We start from the raw sequence: 19865 nt of genomic DNA, 5'->3' as shown, positions 1-19865 counted from the left end.
TAGGGGAAGTACAAATTTTTTATATATTTTAATTTAGTTATATTTAATTTTGAAAGTCAATTATATTTATTTTAGGTCTTATTAGTTAATTAGGTTATTTTTATTTTTATTTTGGTTAAGGTTAAGGTTATTTTTGTAATCAATAATTGGGTTTTCCAAAGTCATTTAGAATTAGGTCTCCCTAAGTCATAAGAATTAAAATTATTTTTTTCCCTACTTGTCTATATAAACAAAATATTGTACTCCTGTGGAGACAGTTTACAGTTTGCTTGATTAATGATAATTAAAATTTCTTTCGGAAATTTTCCAATGGTTTGGTGTTGACTCCATCTAACTACCCTATGTGCTAACTACTAGGTTTTCTTTCCAACTTGATGCTAACTCCAAGCAACCTAGGTGCTGAATCCTAGGTTATTTTTATTATTTTTGTTCTTCAGATTTCCATGTTGTATCAAGTTTTGGTTTTGTCCAGTGTCAATTTGGTATCTATAAAAAATCATGAATATTTGGATCGCTCATGTATGTGTTGTTTGCATTCGTACCTACCTGCTGAATTTTTCTTAAACATGGTGCCACCAACACTAGCTGGACTCTACTTTCTCAGAGATTGTGGTTTACTGCCTTATAATTTCTACTTGCAAGTTTTCAATTTTTAGCACTCAAAATTGGGTTTCATGAACCACATCCACTTTTTTTTTTTGTTAAGGTTTAATCTGTAATCAACTGTATGCTTCTGAAATTTAGGGGTTCACTCATCTATTCTGACCTATAACTGTTGCTTAGTCTGCAGTTGTTTATCTGCTACTTAAATTCGTTGTTGCCTGGGTAAATGGACAAATTAGTTATCTAGAAGCACACGAAACGGCAATAGTTGTTGACTTCTGCATGCGTTTGCTTCAGCTCTACTCAGCCCACAATATAGGCAAGGTAAATCTTTGCCCTCCCTATTTTCCTTCTCTTATGAGGACTGATTATGCTAGTCAAAGAAAAAATGTTTATCAGTGATGTGCTTGTGTGTGTCATAATTTAACCCATCTATTTAGGTTGTTCTAATTGGAACAATCTTTCTACACAGGAAAATCTTTTCGTCATTTTATCCCATGTGTGTTTGTATGAATATGGCTGTGGATGATGATGGCAAAAAATTTTATAAGATGGACGACAAACCTGATATTATGCAAACAAAAGCCTATAGATATCTAGAATAGACTCGTGGGAAAGCAGGAGGGTAAACGCACTATGAATTAACATTTAAGGATATATTCCCTCTGAAAGGCAGTATGTGGTTCAACCTATGGGAAATATAATAGAAAAGCATGATGACCAGGTTTCAGTCCCAGATTCTGCCTGAAAAATTACCTCCAACATTGGAGGTTAACTGGTTGGTTTGTTTTTTTGATAATTATATTGGTTATTGAACTAGCAGTCAGTCTGTGAAGGTTATGAAGGATTTAAAAAAAATATTAAAATAAAGCACGCATGATGTTAATCTTTAAAGTTCCATCTGATCAGGAAAATAACACAGTAATGCAGAGAATAAAAATTAGAATGCTTACAAAAGTAAGCTGTCCTTACAAGCAATTCCTTCCAATTGCCTTTCCTTTTAAAGATCCAACGAACCCTATCTTTCCTTCTACTATTGACATCAAGAAGGGATTTAGTCCTTTTAAGAACAATGAAATCTCAGAAACTTGTAGCAAAGATGAAAAAGAAAAACCTGATTCGAACTGTTCAAAATTGTGCGTCTTGGGTAAGGATTCATGCAATAGTGATGTATGATGTCCAATAGAATTTGCACTTTCATGTTACTGGGATAAATAACAGCCAAATAATCGATTTTAATACCTCTTCTGCTTCTGAATTTCCCAAAGGCCAAGGGAATGTGTTGCAACATTAACATTTGGGATCAAAGTCATCTTAAAAATTGTTTGTGACTTTATTGTTCACAGTTCTTTTCCAATTTTTTAATATGTTAAGAAAGTATTAAACTGGGAAAACGTTGTAGCTTGTTACTGGTTATACTTGAATGTTTAATTATGTTCTGGAATTCATTGCTTTACCATTGTGGGTTGGAAATTATTTCTCTACTATTGTAATTGTTTTTATTGTTTTTGCTTACAGTGAATGAATTAGTGCATAATCATTATTGTTGCCATGTCGTTCTTACTTTTCTCTTAATGTAAATGGTTCATTTCGTATTATTGTGTTAATATGATGTTGGGTTTACACAACTGATGTATTATTTTCTTTTGAATTTTTTTCTTCACTGTTTTTCTAGATATCGGTAAGTCTTTCGAGCAGCTTACTTAGTGAGGCAAAGACCGAGAAGTATAAGGACTTGCGTGCTCTTCTTCAACTCCTTTCAAGCCTCTGTTCAAAAGATATGGTATATGTTTTTTAGTTTTTATTTTCAATTTTGAAAATGGGATCGTTTACTTCTAGGTTTTAGATGAACCTTATTTATACGTGATGAATATTGCAGGTTGATTTTTCATCAGATTCTATTGAGACACAGGGCACAAATATATCTCAGGTAATTTCATTTTGCAGTTACTTTATAGAAATTCCATAGATAGCAAGCATTTAATGCGTTTCCCATCAAAAGAGGCAAACAAACAAACAAAAATTCCCAATTTATTGGTGTTTCAGGTTGTATATTTTGGTCTTCACATAGTTACCCCTCTGATATCATTGGATCTGCTGAAATACCCCAAGCTTTGTCATGATGTAAGAATTACTATTCATCATCAAAGAAAAAGGCCTTGCTTCATTTTTGGGGAAGCTGATATATTGTACATTCTTGTGCAGTACTTTGCTCTTGTATCACATCTCTTAGAGGTTTATCCTGAAACAGTTGCACAGCTAAACAGCGAAGCCTTTGCACATGTTCTTGGCACTCTTGATTTTGGTCTCCACCACCAGGTAAACAGAAGTAGCTTTGATATGCACACACACAAACACATAAAAGAATTTGATGTCAATTGGAGCATCATACTTAGTATTGCTCTGCATATCAGCAAACTGATGTGCCATAAAATGTAAATGCGTCATATTTTTATTGACTAATGTAGCCTAACGGGTGTAGAGCATCAGATAGAAAGGGGGCGGTTTTGTTTGTCCTGAGGGGGGCAGGGGGCTTCTGGGTGGCCCGGCCTGCGTGGGTGTTGTCTGAATTACCCATTGCATATGATTTGACGTTTTCTTACACACAATTTTTTGCCTAGCCTTCTTTAAAAATGTAATTCATATTTGTTGTACTTTGTGGTTGACCTTTTTACCTGTCAATGGTATAGGATGCAGAAATAATCGATATGTGTTTAAGATCTCTGAAAGCTCTTGCTTCCTACCACTACAAAGAGACAGCTAGTGGTAAAACAGGCTTGGGCTTACATGCTGCTGGACATAAGGATTCAGGTGGAAATTTGCAGGAAGGCATTTTGAGCCGGTTTCTTCGTTCATTACTGCAGTTACTCCTTTTTGAGGATTACAGGTGAAAGGTTCACTTTATCTATATCAAGGTTTTGTAATTGATGATGGTAAATTCTTATGTCTACACACATCCATGTGCATATGTTTGCCTGCATGCACGGGACAATCCTACTGACACTAAACATGCTTCTTTTCTCCTCTCTACCAAAAATGATAAAATAAAATAATAAAATAAAAAAGAAGAAAGAAGAACAAGGGGATCATATCTGTACAAAAATGCTAGTGAGGGACTTTCTGTGCTCCATAGTCCATACAACAGAAGGAGATATCCTTTTCTCCAAGCTCAGTGGTAATCTCTTTTGAGAAATTATATTAAAACACACACTTATACATGCATCCACTGTAATAAGATAGGTTAGCCTTTTTGCTTTACTTTTCATCACATTCTTACGTGTATCTTGTGATTCAGTCCTGATCTGGTCGGCAGTGCAGCAGATGCTCTCCTTCCTTTGATCCTTTGCGAACAAGGCCTATATCAGGTATTCCCCTTGATTTCTTTGTGTGATGCTACCATTCTTTTAAATCCTTGATGTAGTTTTATGAGTTTTATAGGTCCAAATTGTATTACTTTTTAAGAATTCATTATTTTTATACCCAATTGAATCAACTTGTCCCCAATTCGGATGGAAATTTTAGTCTGTGGGTTTCTATGCTAATATTTTTCTTTGGATTTGTCTGGTACTCCCGGAAATTTTCCTGTTGAGATCCAACTTTATAGTCCCATATATACAATTATATGTTTGCTTAAACTTGCAGATATTGTATTGATTGGAGGTGGAGTTGTTTAAGCCATATCACTTCTGCCTCACTGCAATCAAAATCAATTAATTTCTCAAAATCTGTTAAAATGAATTTTCTGTGTGAATGTTGATAAGATGATTTAGGTCCTCCCCCTTCTCTTTAGTTCCTTCTTTGCCAAAGGAATGTTCTCTTAGGGGTTGACATCAAGTTTTCTGTTTAACAGAGATTAGGCAATGAGTTGATTGAAAGGCAGGCAAATCCCACACTCAGATCAAGGCTGGTAAATGCATTGCAGTCTCTTATAAGTGCAAATCAGCTCTCTTCTACCCTTGATCGTATAAATTACCAGAGATTCAGGAAAAATCTTAATAACTTCCTAGTTGAAGTTCGTGGATTTTTGCGAACCATGTGAGACAATTGTAGTGTGAAATATGGAAAAAAAAATTTTGCCCCGTTCTTGCTATTGTTGGAATAGATATTATTTTTCAAATCCAAGGGATAACCCATTTCTCATGAGCGTTCTTGTCTTGTAATTCATGAATATTCCATTTCATTGCATTAATTACTAGTTAATTGTAAATTGTTGATAATAGAGGAGTTCCTATTTCTAACTGAATTTGTTAGACCATGTGGGAGAAATGTGGCGGACTGAAATTGGTTACATGACTTTATATTTTTTCTGGCCATTGGTTCTATTTTTTTGGTTATGAATTTCTCAGCCATGAATTCATTGTACGTAGCTGAATCCAACTCTTTTGAGCATTATACTATATTTTTATCAGTTTAAAATCACAGAAGTGTAATTTTATTTTTTGTCCACTTGAGCTAAATTCTCTTTATGCGCCCATAAATTTTATTATGCTGCCCATATTTTCCTTCTTGATGCTTTTGAATTGCAATAATCAAAATTCGAGATGTTAGCTAAACCATACATGGTGCAACAGGGTACATTTTCACCACAAACGCTCTGCTTTGTGATGGTTCTAAGTATGTCCTTTGTCTGAATCAACCAAACACTCAAAAGAAATAGCCAACAGTTTGTGTGAATCAAAGCATGCACAACACATGAATAATAATTACTATCAGCCCTTTATTACCTTACGAAAAAGTACAATGACTACAAGTCCTCCCTTACACAACCCTCACCTGGGAAATACCCTAGTCAAAACTAGTCACAAAGGCTTACAAAGCACACACAATACACAAAATATGTTGTTTTTCCTCTCACGGTTTTTCCCAATATGTATGTTGATGATATCCTAAAAAACTGAGTATCATGCAAGAAATAGCCTTTAGTGGCAGTTGGGTAATTGTCCTATCGACTTGTTGAACTAATAGAGGAATTGCTTTTATGGCACAACTGCTTATGGAGTGGGATTGTGTCCAATGCATTAGTTGCACTAGACACATTAGGATACGAACACGTCTACATTCTAAGTCTATATCCTAATGTTTGTCCACTGTTTATTTTCTTGGAACCTTTTCGTGTTGCCATCACATCAACAACGTCATTCGTAATTGCTTATTAATAGCTCTACCATGTTACCTGTTTAATACATGTGCGCTGTCTGTGCAAATGGTCTAGGCCTACACAAGTCGCGCTAACACAACTGATGGCCTGAGCACATGCCCAGCAACTTAACCCCTTGCACACTGGGTGTTGAGGCTATTGTGAAGGCGGCCTCCCAAATTCGGTGAGTCTTACTACATCATCATAACCCATATCTAGCCCAATCAAGCTTTACCAAGCAAAGTCACAACCAAAACTCTTTTTTCTCCCACATAAATCAATATGCTTTATGCCCAAGAAGCCCACCCCTGCCTTGCACTTACTGCACATAAACAAACCCATAACACTCTTATAGATTGCAACTTTCTAAAGCCCCATAAACATCTAGGAAGGATGCAAGGTAGTAATGCGTCTAATCAAGAACTCGTTAGGATTAAGATGCAAACATGCGTGCAAGGTTAGGATTAAGTTCAAGAGACTGTTTCACACAGGATAAGTGAATTCTCACTTGTAAACACTAGGAGTGTGTTTGGCACAAGCTTTTTGCATTAGTTTTTTGCTTTTAGCATGAACTTTTTATTTTTATGTATAGCTTTTTAAAACCTTACCTTTTCCCATTTTTTCTCAAATTTTCAAAAATTTTCAACGTACAAGTATACTTTAGTATGCTTTTAGCAAAAAGTTTTCAATAACTGTCATTGACATCTAAGCATTACATCTTAGTCCATTTTCTTCTGATTCCTTTTCTTCCTTCAAAATTTTATAAATTTGAATTATTGTGGGAAATTGTTGGGAATGTTTTAAATTCAACAAGCTAGCTTAAAATGACGAGCACAACATTTTCACAATAAATTCTATGTGGCAAGCTATTAATGATAGGTAAAAAAGTAATGTTAGTGATAGGTCTAGATGATAACTAATAAAAAGCTTTTCACTAGGCTTTATTGTGAATGTGTTTACCCATAGCACTACTATTATCCTTCTTCTACATCTAAACTACTTCTTACCATTACAGTAAAGTAACCTCACAATTACACTGCTTTTTAGTTGTTGAGAAATTATTCACTCTTAAAAAATGAATCCTCCTTACTCTCACAAGGGGTGTGAGCCTTGTCTAGGATCTAGGACCCATGGGAGGGCTCATACCCCAGTGAGAGGAGGAAGACTCCTTGGTAGGAGTTAATAATTTGTTGGTATGGTCAATTTATTTCTTTAAAAAATTTTCATTTTTGATATTATATAAACAAATGTCCAAATGAATCTCTCAAATTATAGATAAAATAAAATAAAATAAAGTAAAAAAAAAAATGCCCTTCTATTTCTAATCAAATTTCTTTTATAATTTTGGCTTTTAAATGAGTTTGAAAGCTTTAGACTGTGAGTGCACCCAACCAAAACTTGTTATTGAATCCTGAGAAATGGTTATCGGAGCCAAATTGCTTCAAGGGCCGAATCAAATCCTAATGGGGTGAAATCATTGTCTCGTCATGGTGGAACGAAATAACTTCTGAGGAGAACATGTTGATTTACATGCCTCAGACACTCAATTATCGATAAGTATGCTATTCTCTCTTAAACTCTATTTATTGGTTTGTCTCTTTGATCTAGTCTCTCATTTCCAAGACACACCATATAGTTACTCACGGCTCTTTTAAATTGATATAGTTCTTTTTTCTTTAATACAAAATATAGTTTCTGTTAATCATGAGAAAACTAAAATATAGAAATTCCTATGATACATACAAAGAAAAGCTTAAAAATGGCCATCAAATGCAAAGCACATCAACTCTAAAATGCCCAAGAGTTTTTTTTATGCATTCATATATAAATTGTCCTGTTATTTCTTCATCTATCGGCCTTTATATCTTCCTTTCTTGCTTTGTGTGTGTGTGTATATATTGTTAACATATATATTGTTAATAACAAAAGATATTGAGATAGAAGACATGCGTCTAGCGTGTGTTGGAGTATGTGTTTCAAACTCTTAAACTGTGCTTATGTCCCACATTGGTTAGACATGAGTTCTCATGTATGTTTATAAACCACAGCACCACTTAAGTGATAGCTTGAAAGATAATAGGCTAAGAGTTAGAGTTGTGCTTGGGTTGGACTTAAGTTTATTTGAATCTCTCTTAGGCCTTTTAGCCCAATTTGGTTCTACCCGTTGAGAATTAAACAGCAGCCTGCAATTTGGTTCACGAGTTAACCTTTAAAAATAACGCATTTTGCATGATTTTATAGTTTGTGAAATCTTTTTAACTCTATCTATTTATTTTTGTCATTGCTAATTTTTTAGGGTTTGTATTGTTGAATCAAACTTGTTCATTTAGCCTTATTTTCCTACAGTGTGAACCTAAAAAATATGGAAGTGTTGAACATCAACATATTTGATTTATAGACAATATATATATATATATATATATGTATATATTTTGTTAATAACAAAAGATATTGAGACAGAAGGCATGCGTCTAGCGTGAACCAAAAAATATGAAAGTGTTGAACATCAACAGATTTGATTTATGGACAATATAAACGAACAAAAACAAAACTGAAAGATACCATTTTACATTAATAATCACAAAACAAAAATATACAAAGCGTTCTTGTGCATGCTAATACATGATCGTGAGTTACCTACATAACCCAACTAGTACCAAGATTATCTACACAGCAAAATGGAACCTAAAGGAAGCAGTAGTAGCATCTCAACTAGCATTGCATCTGTATGTAGAGCACTGGATAGGGAGAGATTCAATTCAAACCCAGGTGCCTTTCAAAAGGGCACTAGTAGAAGCAGTCTCTCCAAATGTCCTGACCAAATCAGAACAAGACGCATCACTTTCTCCTTCTGTCTTGAGCTCCAAACCCAACTCCTCTTCTATGTCATCTGAAGCTGATATGAGCAAGAATTCACATCCTTCGTAGTTCAAGAAGTCAGGTGGATCAGCAGGGCAGTACCGTAGTTGTCCAAACTGTCCATGAAGGTGTGCAGGAAACACAGCCTTGCGCTTGTTTTGTAGCCCTCTGAACTGGGATGTGCCATGCTGATCCGGGTTCTTTATTTGTATCAGGAATGAACCTTCCGGTTCAATGTTAAGCGACTCCTGTGGCTCATTCTTCTCATCTTGGGGTGGAAGTTCAAGCTTGTAAATCAAATGGGTGTGTGTTTTCTTTCCAGGCTTGTGCCTCAATATGCGGTAAATGCCTTCTCCCAATGCTCTTGCAGGAGAGGTTCGGCGGTGCCCTTTAGTTTTAGTATCATATTCCTCTGCAATGCAACATATTGAATTGTGTGGATAACATTGTAAATACAATTAGAATATATATAGTTAAATGATTAATTCACCATTTGGTAAATGGTATACATCAGAGCATGTGATATTGAGTTTAAACCAGGTCTCCACTCTACTTCTTGTTAGGATTAGATGAAAGTTCCATTTAGGATTACCTCCTTTTAGAGCAGTCTTCACATCTTCTATATTGGTAGTAACCATCTCGACAAAACCCCAATATGGTCGACTTTTCTTGCTTGGATCCGGAAGGCTTTTCCTTCCCATGACAATAAATCGCAATAAGGGTTGCTTCTCAATGTTCACTTCCTACAATTATATAAAAAAATAATAATAATAATAAAAATAAAGCAATCAATGCCAACTAGTTACCACCTAGTTATAACTGAAATAAACATTATGAAGTATAATTTAGCCATATTTGTTGCATGATTATTTCCAATTTCAACTAAGCAAAGCAAATTGTTGATGTTTCCACTTTTGTAATACTGAAAATTATGACTTTTAAAATTAGTATATGTAAAGACTAAAAATTAAACACAAAAATACCAACTAAGTTTACTTACCATCTGAAAAAGTATAGTATGCTTGTAGCATTATGACAAAGCAACTACTTCTCAATTAGAAGAAATGTGAAACTTCAATTAGACAAACCACTAAGATGCATACTTAAACTTCTATAAGCAATCATAAACTAATTAAGAAAGTATCACACTGCCCACCTGCAAACACACATGCAAATAGCAAGCAGTTTGTGGTAACACTTAAACTAATTATGGTACCTAATGAACCTCTGCCTTAATCCAAGATGTATTATGAAATTTATCGATAATTCTCTTTCTTCGGGCTGTAAGAAGAAATTTGCCAATTATTATTAGCAATTCCTAATTTAGAAGAGTAATGTTAAGAGATATTGCAAATTTTACTACATAGACTTCACAAACTCATAGTGTCAAATTTTAAATCCAACGCAAAAAAGAAATTAATAAATTTCTTTATTATAGTACTAATATGATACCAATCAGTCACATTCATTGTCATGTAAGTTTGTTTGCTTTGTAAAGTTTTTTAGTAAAATTGGTGCCTTCAAGTATTTTCCAATTCACAATGATGGATTACAAATTTTTCCATTCTTTAATTCTTGGGGGGTTGAAATCAAATTTTTGGGAAGAATCGGATATTAATCCCTACATATCTGGCATTAGCCCAGTTTCTTTGTTTCTAAATTAAGAAAGTACTATTGCTAGAAGACCTTAATCTATCTTATACAAAACTACATTCTTAAATCACCATATGATTTTCTAGACAGTGATATATTATTCCTAAACACTCTTCTGTAGGTTTACCGCTAATATCCGTACCAGCCACTGCTCAAGTTGAGATAATTTGAAAAATCTTATTACATATTCGTTATTGTATATTCCATATTCACTCTTTAGAAAATTAAAATTGTGAAATGGTAAAATAATTTCACAATTTTAATTGAAAAAAACACAATTTCATTTCAGTACATGAAAGTATGTACTGAGAGTTTGCTATTGTGTGATAATCATTACCAAATTTCAAATTCCCAGAAAGCCAGTAACTTGGGATAACATGTAATGTTGCTCCTCAAGTTTCATGCACACACATCACATGTATCCCCAAGTCTCCCAATGAACAAACTGTGTCTCACCTGGCTACCATGTCCACCTTCAATTCCACTCTTTTTAGAGCCACTTTCACTCCCTTTAGACCCCTTCTTGGCTCCTTCCTTGCCTGAATCAGAGTCTTGCTTCTCTTCCACTGTCCTCTCACCGGACTCTGGCCGCAGCACAATATATAAACGTTGCACATCGTCTGCGCTGTGAGCTTCTTCTTTGTCAACTTTTGGCCTATAGAAGAAAAATATTTCACCTCTTTCCTACAATTTGCCAAAGCCAAAGTTTTGTCATTACAATTTGTAAACCAACTTCAAAGCGTTATGTAATAAGACAAGCAATCAAATTTGATTATTGTGTCACTTTAAAACATCTACTTTTGTAACAAATATTACACCATTTTTTTAGTAACAAATATTACACACTTTTTTTAAGAGAGAGTTTTATCCGGAAGCAAGCGAGTTTTTTATAATCAGACTAAAACATTAATTAGTTTTTAGTATAGGCAGACATTGAACCAAATTCCTAATAGAAATTTTATAAGTTGAACTAACAATCCACAAAATTACACACTATAGCAAAAGCAAATGCTACTCGGAATTATATTTATGAGTCTAACACAGTATAAAAGTTAACAAAAAGCAATAGAAATTTCAAAGAAGACAACAAAATCTCGTCACATGTTCACACGATTCACATGTTGAATTGTTAATCATCATAGATTAAAATAAAATAATAAAGATTATACAGAAACACAACTCGCCACAACTCAAAACAAAATGGTGTAAAAATATTTTGAAATTTTATTGTCCTATGTTCCCATATAATTGTAGAGATTGAGAGACTCATCCAGTAATACCTGAATTTCAATTTGAGGTTCAGTCTTGGTCTTGACCTCTTGACCCTGTCCCATTGTCAGATTGTGATAAGAATGTGTTGTGTTGTTTGCTTTGTCTGGGAATTGGGTAGACAGTGACTTTGCTCTCAACTTAATTTGCTTTATTTTGATCTGGGATTGATTTTCTTCTGGAAAGTACATACAGACACGTAACAAATCGATAAACCTCCCCCACTAGACACGTTTTTCAAGCAAGATCCACGTGGTGACACCAAGGAGAATAAATCAATATAGATGTGGAGGCAGTGGGTACATACTCTACTCAAAATGGATTTAAAAAAAATAAAAATAAAAATAAAAGACCAATGGTTAGGAAAAAATTATTTTAATAATTTGTTCAAATGGTCCATTTTGATCGACCAACGTCATTTTTACACTATACTTTGATCATGTACGGCTTATTTCCAATCTCCTTTCTAGAGAAATTATTGAGCATTTGTAAAAGTTTTGTTTTCATTTTACCATGATTACACAATGCTTTAGTAATTTATAATTTGATAATCACTAAATACTAGCTATTAGGGATTTTTTTTTTTTTTTTTTTTTATATACAAAATAAAAATTTTACTCTATCTTAATTTAAGTGTATGTGTGTGAAGCTCTTTCCTAGAAACTTTAATCCCGGCTCTTATCTTTCCACAATCCATAAACATTTATACTTATAAAGTGACTATCGTATCAAAAATGTGTGATGGTACTATCAGGAATATTGATAGCAGACAAAATAATCAACAAAACCAAGACCACAAAAATCTTAACCAAAGCCTTTGTAAACCATTTATGGAGCACGTGCAAAAGACACGGCAAGCACCACGTTCAAAATTACAGCAGAAGCAGACAGGAAAAATATATTCTAGAGCAAGTCCCTTGGCCAGTAGGTGGCCAGTGGCCACAACTTAGTTCTCAAAGAATCCATCCTAGGTCTAAATTTTGGGTCCAAGTTTACAACCCACTTTTAAAAAGAAAAGTCTTTGGGCAATGCGATTGAGAATATGATGGGAAAATATTTAGACATTGATTCCACAAGTGAAACCAGCATATGCTACAAATTCTTAAGAATCTTTTACCCAAAAAAAAAAAAAAAAAAACCATAAGAATCAAGGTGGAACCGGACATAATTTAATAGACCCACTCATGTGTGGGTTCTACTATCTCGTTCAACATCCCTTCCCTTACCTATGGATCCAAAATTTATTTTATAAATGTGACAAGCTCAGCTCAGACATACCCAAACTCACAATTCTGATAGTGGCCTGAGCAATTTCTACCTTGCACCCAAAAGCCACCGTAAGAAAAATAATCTTGTGATTCAGTCTTGCAAGACATCTATCTCATAACATGTGTGCATTCTACACACAGGTTTTATATGTTATGATAGACATGTCTTATGAAGAGTAATGTTATAGATACAATAATATCACATTATTTTGCACAATAATTAGGTTAACAAAATTTCACTGGTTCTTATTTTAACTCACTTCATTGTTTTTTAGTTGTCACTGTTGTTTAGACTTTCTCGTGTCATGAGACCTTATGAGATGGGATAGCTTTTATACGGTCAAACCAGTGTGCTCAGTCAACCATGATATGCCAAACTCCACTGGGCCAAGATAAAAAAACATTTAAATAAATCTGAATCCATTCTCCTACAATACCCTGGGCCCATCATCAACCCACTCCTAAGCCCATACCAAGCCCAAGTTGTCTTTTTTTTTTTTTGGGAAAATAAAGATAGTAAGCTCAAGTTGTGCCTTGGATCTAATTCAAGTAATTAATGTTAGGAACACAACTTTTGTCATAATTTATTCACATGACATGTCTTGAGTGATGGAGTTATAAACCCACAACTTTTACTCACCACTTAGAACTTGTCATATGATTAAATTATGACAAAAGTTCTAGTCTTAGCATTACTTATCCAATTAGCTCAAAAGAACTAGTAGGCCTCATCATCTCTCAAATACCAAATACATGCATGAGTATGACCAAATCCAATCCTGATTTAAATTCAGTCAAAATAAAGAGAGATGCTATGTCTACAACATTTTCACAACAAATCATCTATACTACTATTTAAGGGGTTTTTCTTGTTTGGATTCCTCATTTTTTATGCCTAAAATACTCTTATCATATCCATTTTCAAGTTTTCAACTAACGAGAATAAATATGTAAATTAAAACTCCTACACTTTAAGACCCACAAACTCGCGTACGCTTTACAGTTTTTTATCACACTTTTTATCTCTCATTCTTCTTCAAATTGAAGACATTCAGTTTAGGTCTACATCCTCCTTTTTTTTTCTTTAGGTTAAAGACATTTACTGTCAGAGGCTCTAACAAATTTTCAGGTTCTATCTTTTGCAAGTTCCTCTTTGTTTTGTTTTCTTTTGTTTATGATTGACTTTTTTTGCGTTCTACTTCTTCTTCTTCTTTTATTTTTTTTATTTTTTTATGTATCATGTTAACTCTCTCTCTCTCTCTCTCTCTCTTAAATGTAATTTTGAAATGAATGGTTCCTTCATATACTCTACCACTATACTTCTTAATGAATTGTCATTTCATATTGTAGGTACTGTGATCCAAAGACAGGGCTGCATTATGCTACAAAAGAAATATTCAAAATCATTCGTAAACAGTTAAACAGTATGACTTCCCTTACCTCATTCAGTAGCCTTTGTTTACATTTTATTTAAAAAATTTGAATTGAAATAAAAATAGGTACCACAATACTCCCTGATTAATGTCAAAATATAAATGATTAATTACTATTTCCTTCTCCTTCCTCACTTTTTTTTCCTTCTTTGTATTTTTTTTTCCTTCTTTGTATTTTTTTTTCTTTTTAAGAAAGTTTTTTTTTTTTTTTTTACCATCATTGTAAATTTTTTTTAGGTTTATTTATTTTTATTTTTATTTTTTTTACCATCATTGTATATGTTTTTGGCATTAAATTTTTTTTATTTTTTTATTTAGGTATGTAGCAACCTTGATTTCTACCTTCTTTTTTTTATTTTTTTATTTTTTATGTATCACGTTAACTCTCTTTTATTTATTTATTTAAATAGTTGATGATGTGGTGATAAGATTTTAAAGAGTCCACGATAGAGTTAAATTCTAAAAAATATTTATCTTTATTTTGAACAATTTTAATAGGATTTTCAAGGAAAATGATCTCATCAAAATTTAAATCAAACACAAACTTTAACAAACTTATGCTATTATCTTTAATAACACACATGCTAACTTTGGTTTGTTGATTAAAGTTTTTTTTTTTTTTTTAATATTTGGTTTAACCCTAATTCTTTTATCTCTCTCAGGTTCACGTATGCATAAATTTTTTGGATTGCATTGAGGAGTCATTGGAATGGAATATTAGATAAGTTCGGGTGAGAGACTTTATAAGAATTATTATATGTATTAAACCTAACATAAAGTGGTTGTTATCTAAGAAATTGTTGTAAAAAAATTTCTTTTGTAATAGAAACTATATTTATCATTTGTATAATTCTATGTCAAATTCAATTTAAATTTTTTTCCATAAGTATTAATTTACTACTTCATAAAAAATGTTACGTACCTTTTCCAGTTTTAAAGGTTGTTGATATATTTGAAATTTCAACTATTTTTAACTTTTGTTATGGATGTGTAATAAGTGGCTAACTTTTAGGACTAAAAAACTAAATTTTTGGACTAAACAAAAATTGATAAATGTTATAAAATTTTTTAAAAAAGAACAACAACACCAAAAGAAATGTGTATTTCCTGCCATAAAATTTGAAATTTAAGCTTTTATTTACTTATGTTATGGATGTGTAGTATATGGCTAAATTTTAGGATTAACAAACTACATTTTAGGATTAGACAAAAAATGATAACTGCCATACATAAAAGTTGAAAAAAAGAACAACATCAACAACACCAAAAAGGGGGAAAAAAAGTGGATGTGTAGTTACTAAATTTTAGGATCTTTCTAGGAGCATTTCCTTTAACAAAAAACTTATTAATTTACTTATGTACCTTATAAAAATGCAATATAAGTATTGATAATCATAGTTTGTCAATTTTAAACACATTGGATACTCAACTATTGTAAAAATTAGTAGAAGCATCCAAATCCCAATCCAAAAATGCAAGCCATGTATCAGGTGGTTGGGTAGATTTTTAACGTGGGATAGAAAGGGGGATTTTTTTTTTTAAATAGTACATGGATAGAACATGAGATTTTTTTAAACGTGTAGTTTTTCTTTTTTTGATAAACTTTTAAATAAGGATAGGGTCACACCAATTCCCCACCTTAATATTTTAATTTTTTTTAAAATTTAGCCTTTTATTTTCTTTCAAAATCAAATATGTTAGTGCCTAAATATAAGGATATGGATGGAGAAGTTATAGTAGTGGTTTTATAGTAGAAGACTTTTTTTTTCCCCCTAAAATATGGAAGAGATTTGAAAGAAAAAAGAGAGGAAAACGTGAGATGTTTTTTTTTACAAAAGAAAATGTGAGTAAGGAAAGTGAAGTTAAAAAAAAAAAAAAAAAAAAAAATCTAGGGTGTGTGTGAAAAATTATTTCTCCACACATGATACTCATCACACCCCTAAGTTTTTTTTTGTGATTGAAAATGTATAATCCAAATTATAATAAATGTTCTAATTAACCTTTACTCAAGCCCAAGTTTTTNAAAAAAAAAAAAAAAAAAAAAAAAAAAAAAAAAAAAAAAAAAAAAAAAAAAACAGATAAATCTTAATAGACAAACGTGTAGTATAGATAATGGGTTTTTCTAATAATGATGGTTAATTTGTTTGTTATACAACTTATCTTCATATGAATAAATAAGCCAATTAACCATTGCCCCAAAAAAAAAAAAAAAAAACAAAACTATTTTATAGATTACTTCAAATAATTTAAAAAAAAAAATTGACTACAAATTTGGTTATAGATTAAGGCTACAACTTAACTAAATATCTTTTTATTATATGTGAATTTTGATAAATTTATTATTAGATTACATTATTAGAAAACATGAGTAAGGAAAGTGAAGTTAAAAAAAAAAAAAAAAAAATTAACCATCGTTATCTAGAAAAACCCATTATATATTAACCATCGTTATCTAGAAAAACCCATTATATATACTAGCCTCTAAGCACGCGCGTGCTCAGAGGCTCTTTTATTTTTTGGGTAATGGTTAATTTAGAACATTTATTATAATTTTGGATTACTACATTTTCTAATCACAAAAAAAACTTAGGGGTGTGATGAGTATCATGTGTGGAGAAATAATTTTTCATCACACCCCTAGATTTTTTTTATGATTAGAAAATGTAGTAAACCCAAATTATAATAAATATTCTAAATTAACCCTTACCCAAAAAAATAGAAGAGCCTCTGAGCACGCGCGTACTTAGAGGCTAGTTATTATTATTAATTTTTTAAAGAATCTGAACGGTTTTTTTTTTTTCTTTGGATAGGGCTGAACATGGGTTGGGTTAGGATGTGGTATTTGAAATTTTTTTTAATCTTTTTTTAACTTTAGTTTTTTAGTAGAGTAATTATCTGAAATTCTTGTCAAAGATAACCTTTTTTTTTTTTTTTTTTTGAGAATCTAATCGTGGGTTGGGTCTGGATGCGATATTTGAAGTTTTTTGGATTTGTTTTTAACTTTCAATTTTTTTAGCAGAGTAGTTTTCCAAAACTTTTGTTATAGAATTGAAAGTTTTTTTTTTTTTTTTTTATCCGAAACTTTCTTTTTTTATGGGAGTTATCAGAAACTTTTGTTATAGAATGAAACTGGTTTTTTTTTTTTTTTTTTTTTTTTTTTTGGAGAAACATTTGAACATGGGTTTGAATGTGAATTTTTTTTTTTACATGTCTAACCCTACCATTTAAGTTTTACAAAATGATAAATTTGAGGGTATTTTGAGCATCAAAATTGAGAAATCCAAATAGAGAATGCCCCTTAAATAGTAGTATAGATAACTAAAATATTTTTTTATGGATATAATTATAACCATACTACTTTAACTGATCAGTTAGTTTAAGATTAGGTTATGCCCACCAATGACCTCTAGATACATGGTTTTTTTTTAAAATGTTATTTTGATGAAGATGTTTAGGATTTGAATTCCTCTCTCTCTCCCTTACATAAAATGAATCTAAAAAAAATTAGCATATATTCATTAATGTGATCATAGTAATATATATATTTTATAGGAGTAGTAACATGTGACCGTTTATCTTTTTTGTTGTCCTAAATTGCTTGTATTATTTCTCATACTTTTTTTATCCCAAAATAAAACTAGAGTTATGTTAAGTCTTTTCTAATCATAAATTTAATTAACTCATTATTATAGGAGGTTGGCTGAACCAAACTTAAGAGTGTTGGTAGTTCAGTTACGTTATAGTTAGAAGCCAAAATAAAATAAAATACAAATACAAAATACAAAATACAAAACCAAAAAAAAAAAATGCATACACAATATATTTTTCAGCTTTTTTTATATTTATTTTTTTTTTTTTTTGGGAGAACAAAGATAGTAAGCTCAGGTTGTGCCTTGGATCTAATTCAAGTAATTAATGTTAGTAACACAACTTTTGTCAGAATTTGTTCACGTGACAGGTCTTGAGTGGTGGAGTTATGAACCCATAACTTTTACTCTACCACTTAGAACTTGCCACATGAGTAAATTATGACGAAAGTTCTACTCTTAGCATTACTCATCCAATTAGCTGAAACGAACTAGTAGGCCTCATCATCTCTCAAATACCAAATACATGCATGAGTATGACCAAATCCAATCTTGATTTAAATTCACTCAAAATAAAAAGGGATGCTACGTCTACAACATTTTCACAACAAATCATAGATGATTAGTTATTATTGGTTCAAATTTGAACTTCATGCTAAAATTACATTTTTATCCTAACAATAACAACTAGTAATAATCTATCACTTAAAATTTGTTGTAAAAATATCGTGGATATATCATTTCTTTAAAAAAACTCTCTCCCAACTATTACTTTCCCTACCAATTTAGTGTCAGTCCCTACTCAAAGTCATAACTTTAAGCAACCAAATTCATCTTTCAATTGACACGCCCCCCAAAGCCTAGACAACAATTATTTGATCCATCATGAGTACGCTTCTCAATGTATTAATGGTGGTGGCTTATGCTTAGTGCATTAGCACTAGGGAATGCTAAGAGCAATCACATCAGTTCGTGTATTATACATACACATTTTTACACTAGAAGCCTACTTTTTCTATTTTATATATTTATTTTTACAAAACACTCATATCAGTTTATCTATTCTATCACCTCTTTTATTTAAATAATCAATTTTCTCAAAATTTTTATTATTACTCTCAACTACCCCTTTACATACGCACACACTCTCTCTCTTCACTCATTTTTTCTAATTTCTTGCTCTCTCTCTATAACCATCTCTCTACCCATCTCCATACCCATATCTGAACACATCAACTCTCCCTCTCAGTCTGATCCACACCATCTCGGTCACAAGCACCGATCTCACCTAGCTCCGATCCATAAGCACCGATCAGGCTTCGATCAAGCAAGACCCATAACCACGAGCTCCGATCAAGCGAGACCCATGAGCTCCAATCCACAAGCACCTATCAGATCTGAGATCTCACTGGCTCCAATCAGGTAAGATCCATACCCACAAGCTCCGATCAAGCGAGACCTACGAGCTCCGATCCACAAGCATTGACCAGATCTCTACAAGCAGGACCCACGAGCTTTGATTGTTCCAGTCAAGCTCCGATCTGTTTTTTTTATTGTTTGTCCGTGTGGGTTTGTTTGTGTGTGGGTGTGTTTGTGTATCTCTTGTGTGTGTGTGTGTGTTTTTGAGCAAGTGAATCTCTATGTTGATTTTTCTGTGTGGATGTGTTTGCGTGTGGGTGTGTTTATGTGCATCTGAGGAAAAAGAAGAAGATGAGGAGAGGAGAAGCTACTGAGTTTGTTGAGCACGGAGAAGAGAAAGAAAAAAAGGAGCGAAACGTGAAATTAATAAAATAATGAATGGACGAGCTACAATAACCGTGTATATTTACATGGTTAATGTAGCTCGTCTAAAAATATACACATTTTTACACATTTTTAGAAGCATTGATGTAGAGCATTTTTGAGGCAAAATGTGTAAAAATGGGGTCTTTTCTATTTTACATGATTTTGCATTCATTGATGTGGATGCTCTAATGCCAAATCTAAGAAGAATTTGGCATTTTAACCCCCAAAGTGCTCTACATCAGGGTATGCTGAACCCAAGTATTGCAAATTT

The 19865-nt window shown here is 32.4% G+C and overlaps 2 protein-coding genes across 9 annotated transcripts in view; one reads left to right on the top strand and one right to left on the bottom strand.

The window, feature by feature from the left end:
- Nucleotides 1–5047, top strand: part of LOC111983051 (uncharacterized) — a 30005-nt gene extending 24958 nt beyond the window's left edge. For 5 of the 8 annotated variants that reach the window (XM_024014701.2, XM_024014700.2, XM_024014699.2 and 2 more), the window contains 8 exons: nucleotides 784–927; nucleotides 2279–2386; nucleotides 2483–2533; nucleotides 2650–2727; nucleotides 2809–2922; nucleotides 3294–3490; nucleotides 3899–3968; nucleotides 4454–5047. In XM_024014701.2, the coding sequence (XP_023870469.2) occupies nucleotides 784–927; nucleotides 2279–2386; nucleotides 2483–2533; nucleotides 2650–2727; nucleotides 2809–2922; nucleotides 3294–3490; nucleotides 3899–3968; nucleotides 4454–4642 (951 nt within the window). In that variant the 3' untranslated portion in view covers nucleotides 4643–5047. Of the gene's footprint in view, nucleotides 1–783; nucleotides 928–2278; nucleotides 2387–2482; nucleotides 2534–2649; nucleotides 2728–2808; nucleotides 2923–3293; nucleotides 3491–3898; nucleotides 3969–4453 lie in introns of those variants that run through there. The other 3 variants (XR_002879824.2, XM_065764227.1, XM_065764228.1) reach the window with 3 other exon arrangements.
- A 3234-nt stretch (nucleotides 5048–8281) lies between these two features.
- On the bottom strand, nucleotides 8282–11699 carry LOC111983060 (uncharacterized). The gene is made up of 4 exons (XM_024014714.2): nucleotides 11533–11699; nucleotides 10709–10936; nucleotides 9192–9342; nucleotides 8282–9011 (listed from the first exon to the last, which is right to left on the bottom strand). The coding sequence occupies exons 1-4, from the start codon at nucleotides 11584–11586 to the stop codon at nucleotides 8500–8502; spliced, it is 945 nt and encodes a 314-aa protein (XP_023870482.2). The 5' UTR covers nucleotides 11587–11699; the 3' UTR covers nucleotides 8282–8499.
- Nucleotides 11700–19865: the final 8166 nt, after the last annotated feature.

The sequence above is a fragment of the Quercus suber genome, unplaced genomic scaffold (genome assembly GCF_002906115.3).
Source record: "Quercus suber isolate HL8 unplaced genomic scaffold, Cork oak 2.0 scaffold_546, whole genome shotgun sequence".
NCBI lineage: Eukaryota > Viridiplantae > Streptophyta > Magnoliopsida > Fagales > Fagaceae > Quercus > Quercus suber.
The sequence above is the reverse complement of the archived record's forward strand: the minus strand, read 5'-3'. Positions and strand labels throughout refer to the sequence as shown.

What these genes read in the sequence shown, in the direction of transcription:
- LOC111983060 (XM_024014714.2), bottom strand. Translation starts at nt 11,586, where the DNA reads ATGGGACAGGGTCAAGAGGTCAAGACCAAGACTGAACCTCAAATTGAA. An exon ending in AACCTCAAATTGAAATTCAG is followed by an intron (nt 10,937 to 11,532) that starts GTATTACTGGAT and finishes GGCAAATTGTAG; the next exon opens with GAAAGAGGTGAAATATTTTT. An exon ending in GAAGACTGCTCTAAAAGGAG is followed by an intron (nt 9,012 to 9,191) that starts GTAATCCTAAAT and finishes GTTGCATTGCAG; the next exon opens with AGGAATATGATACTAAAACT.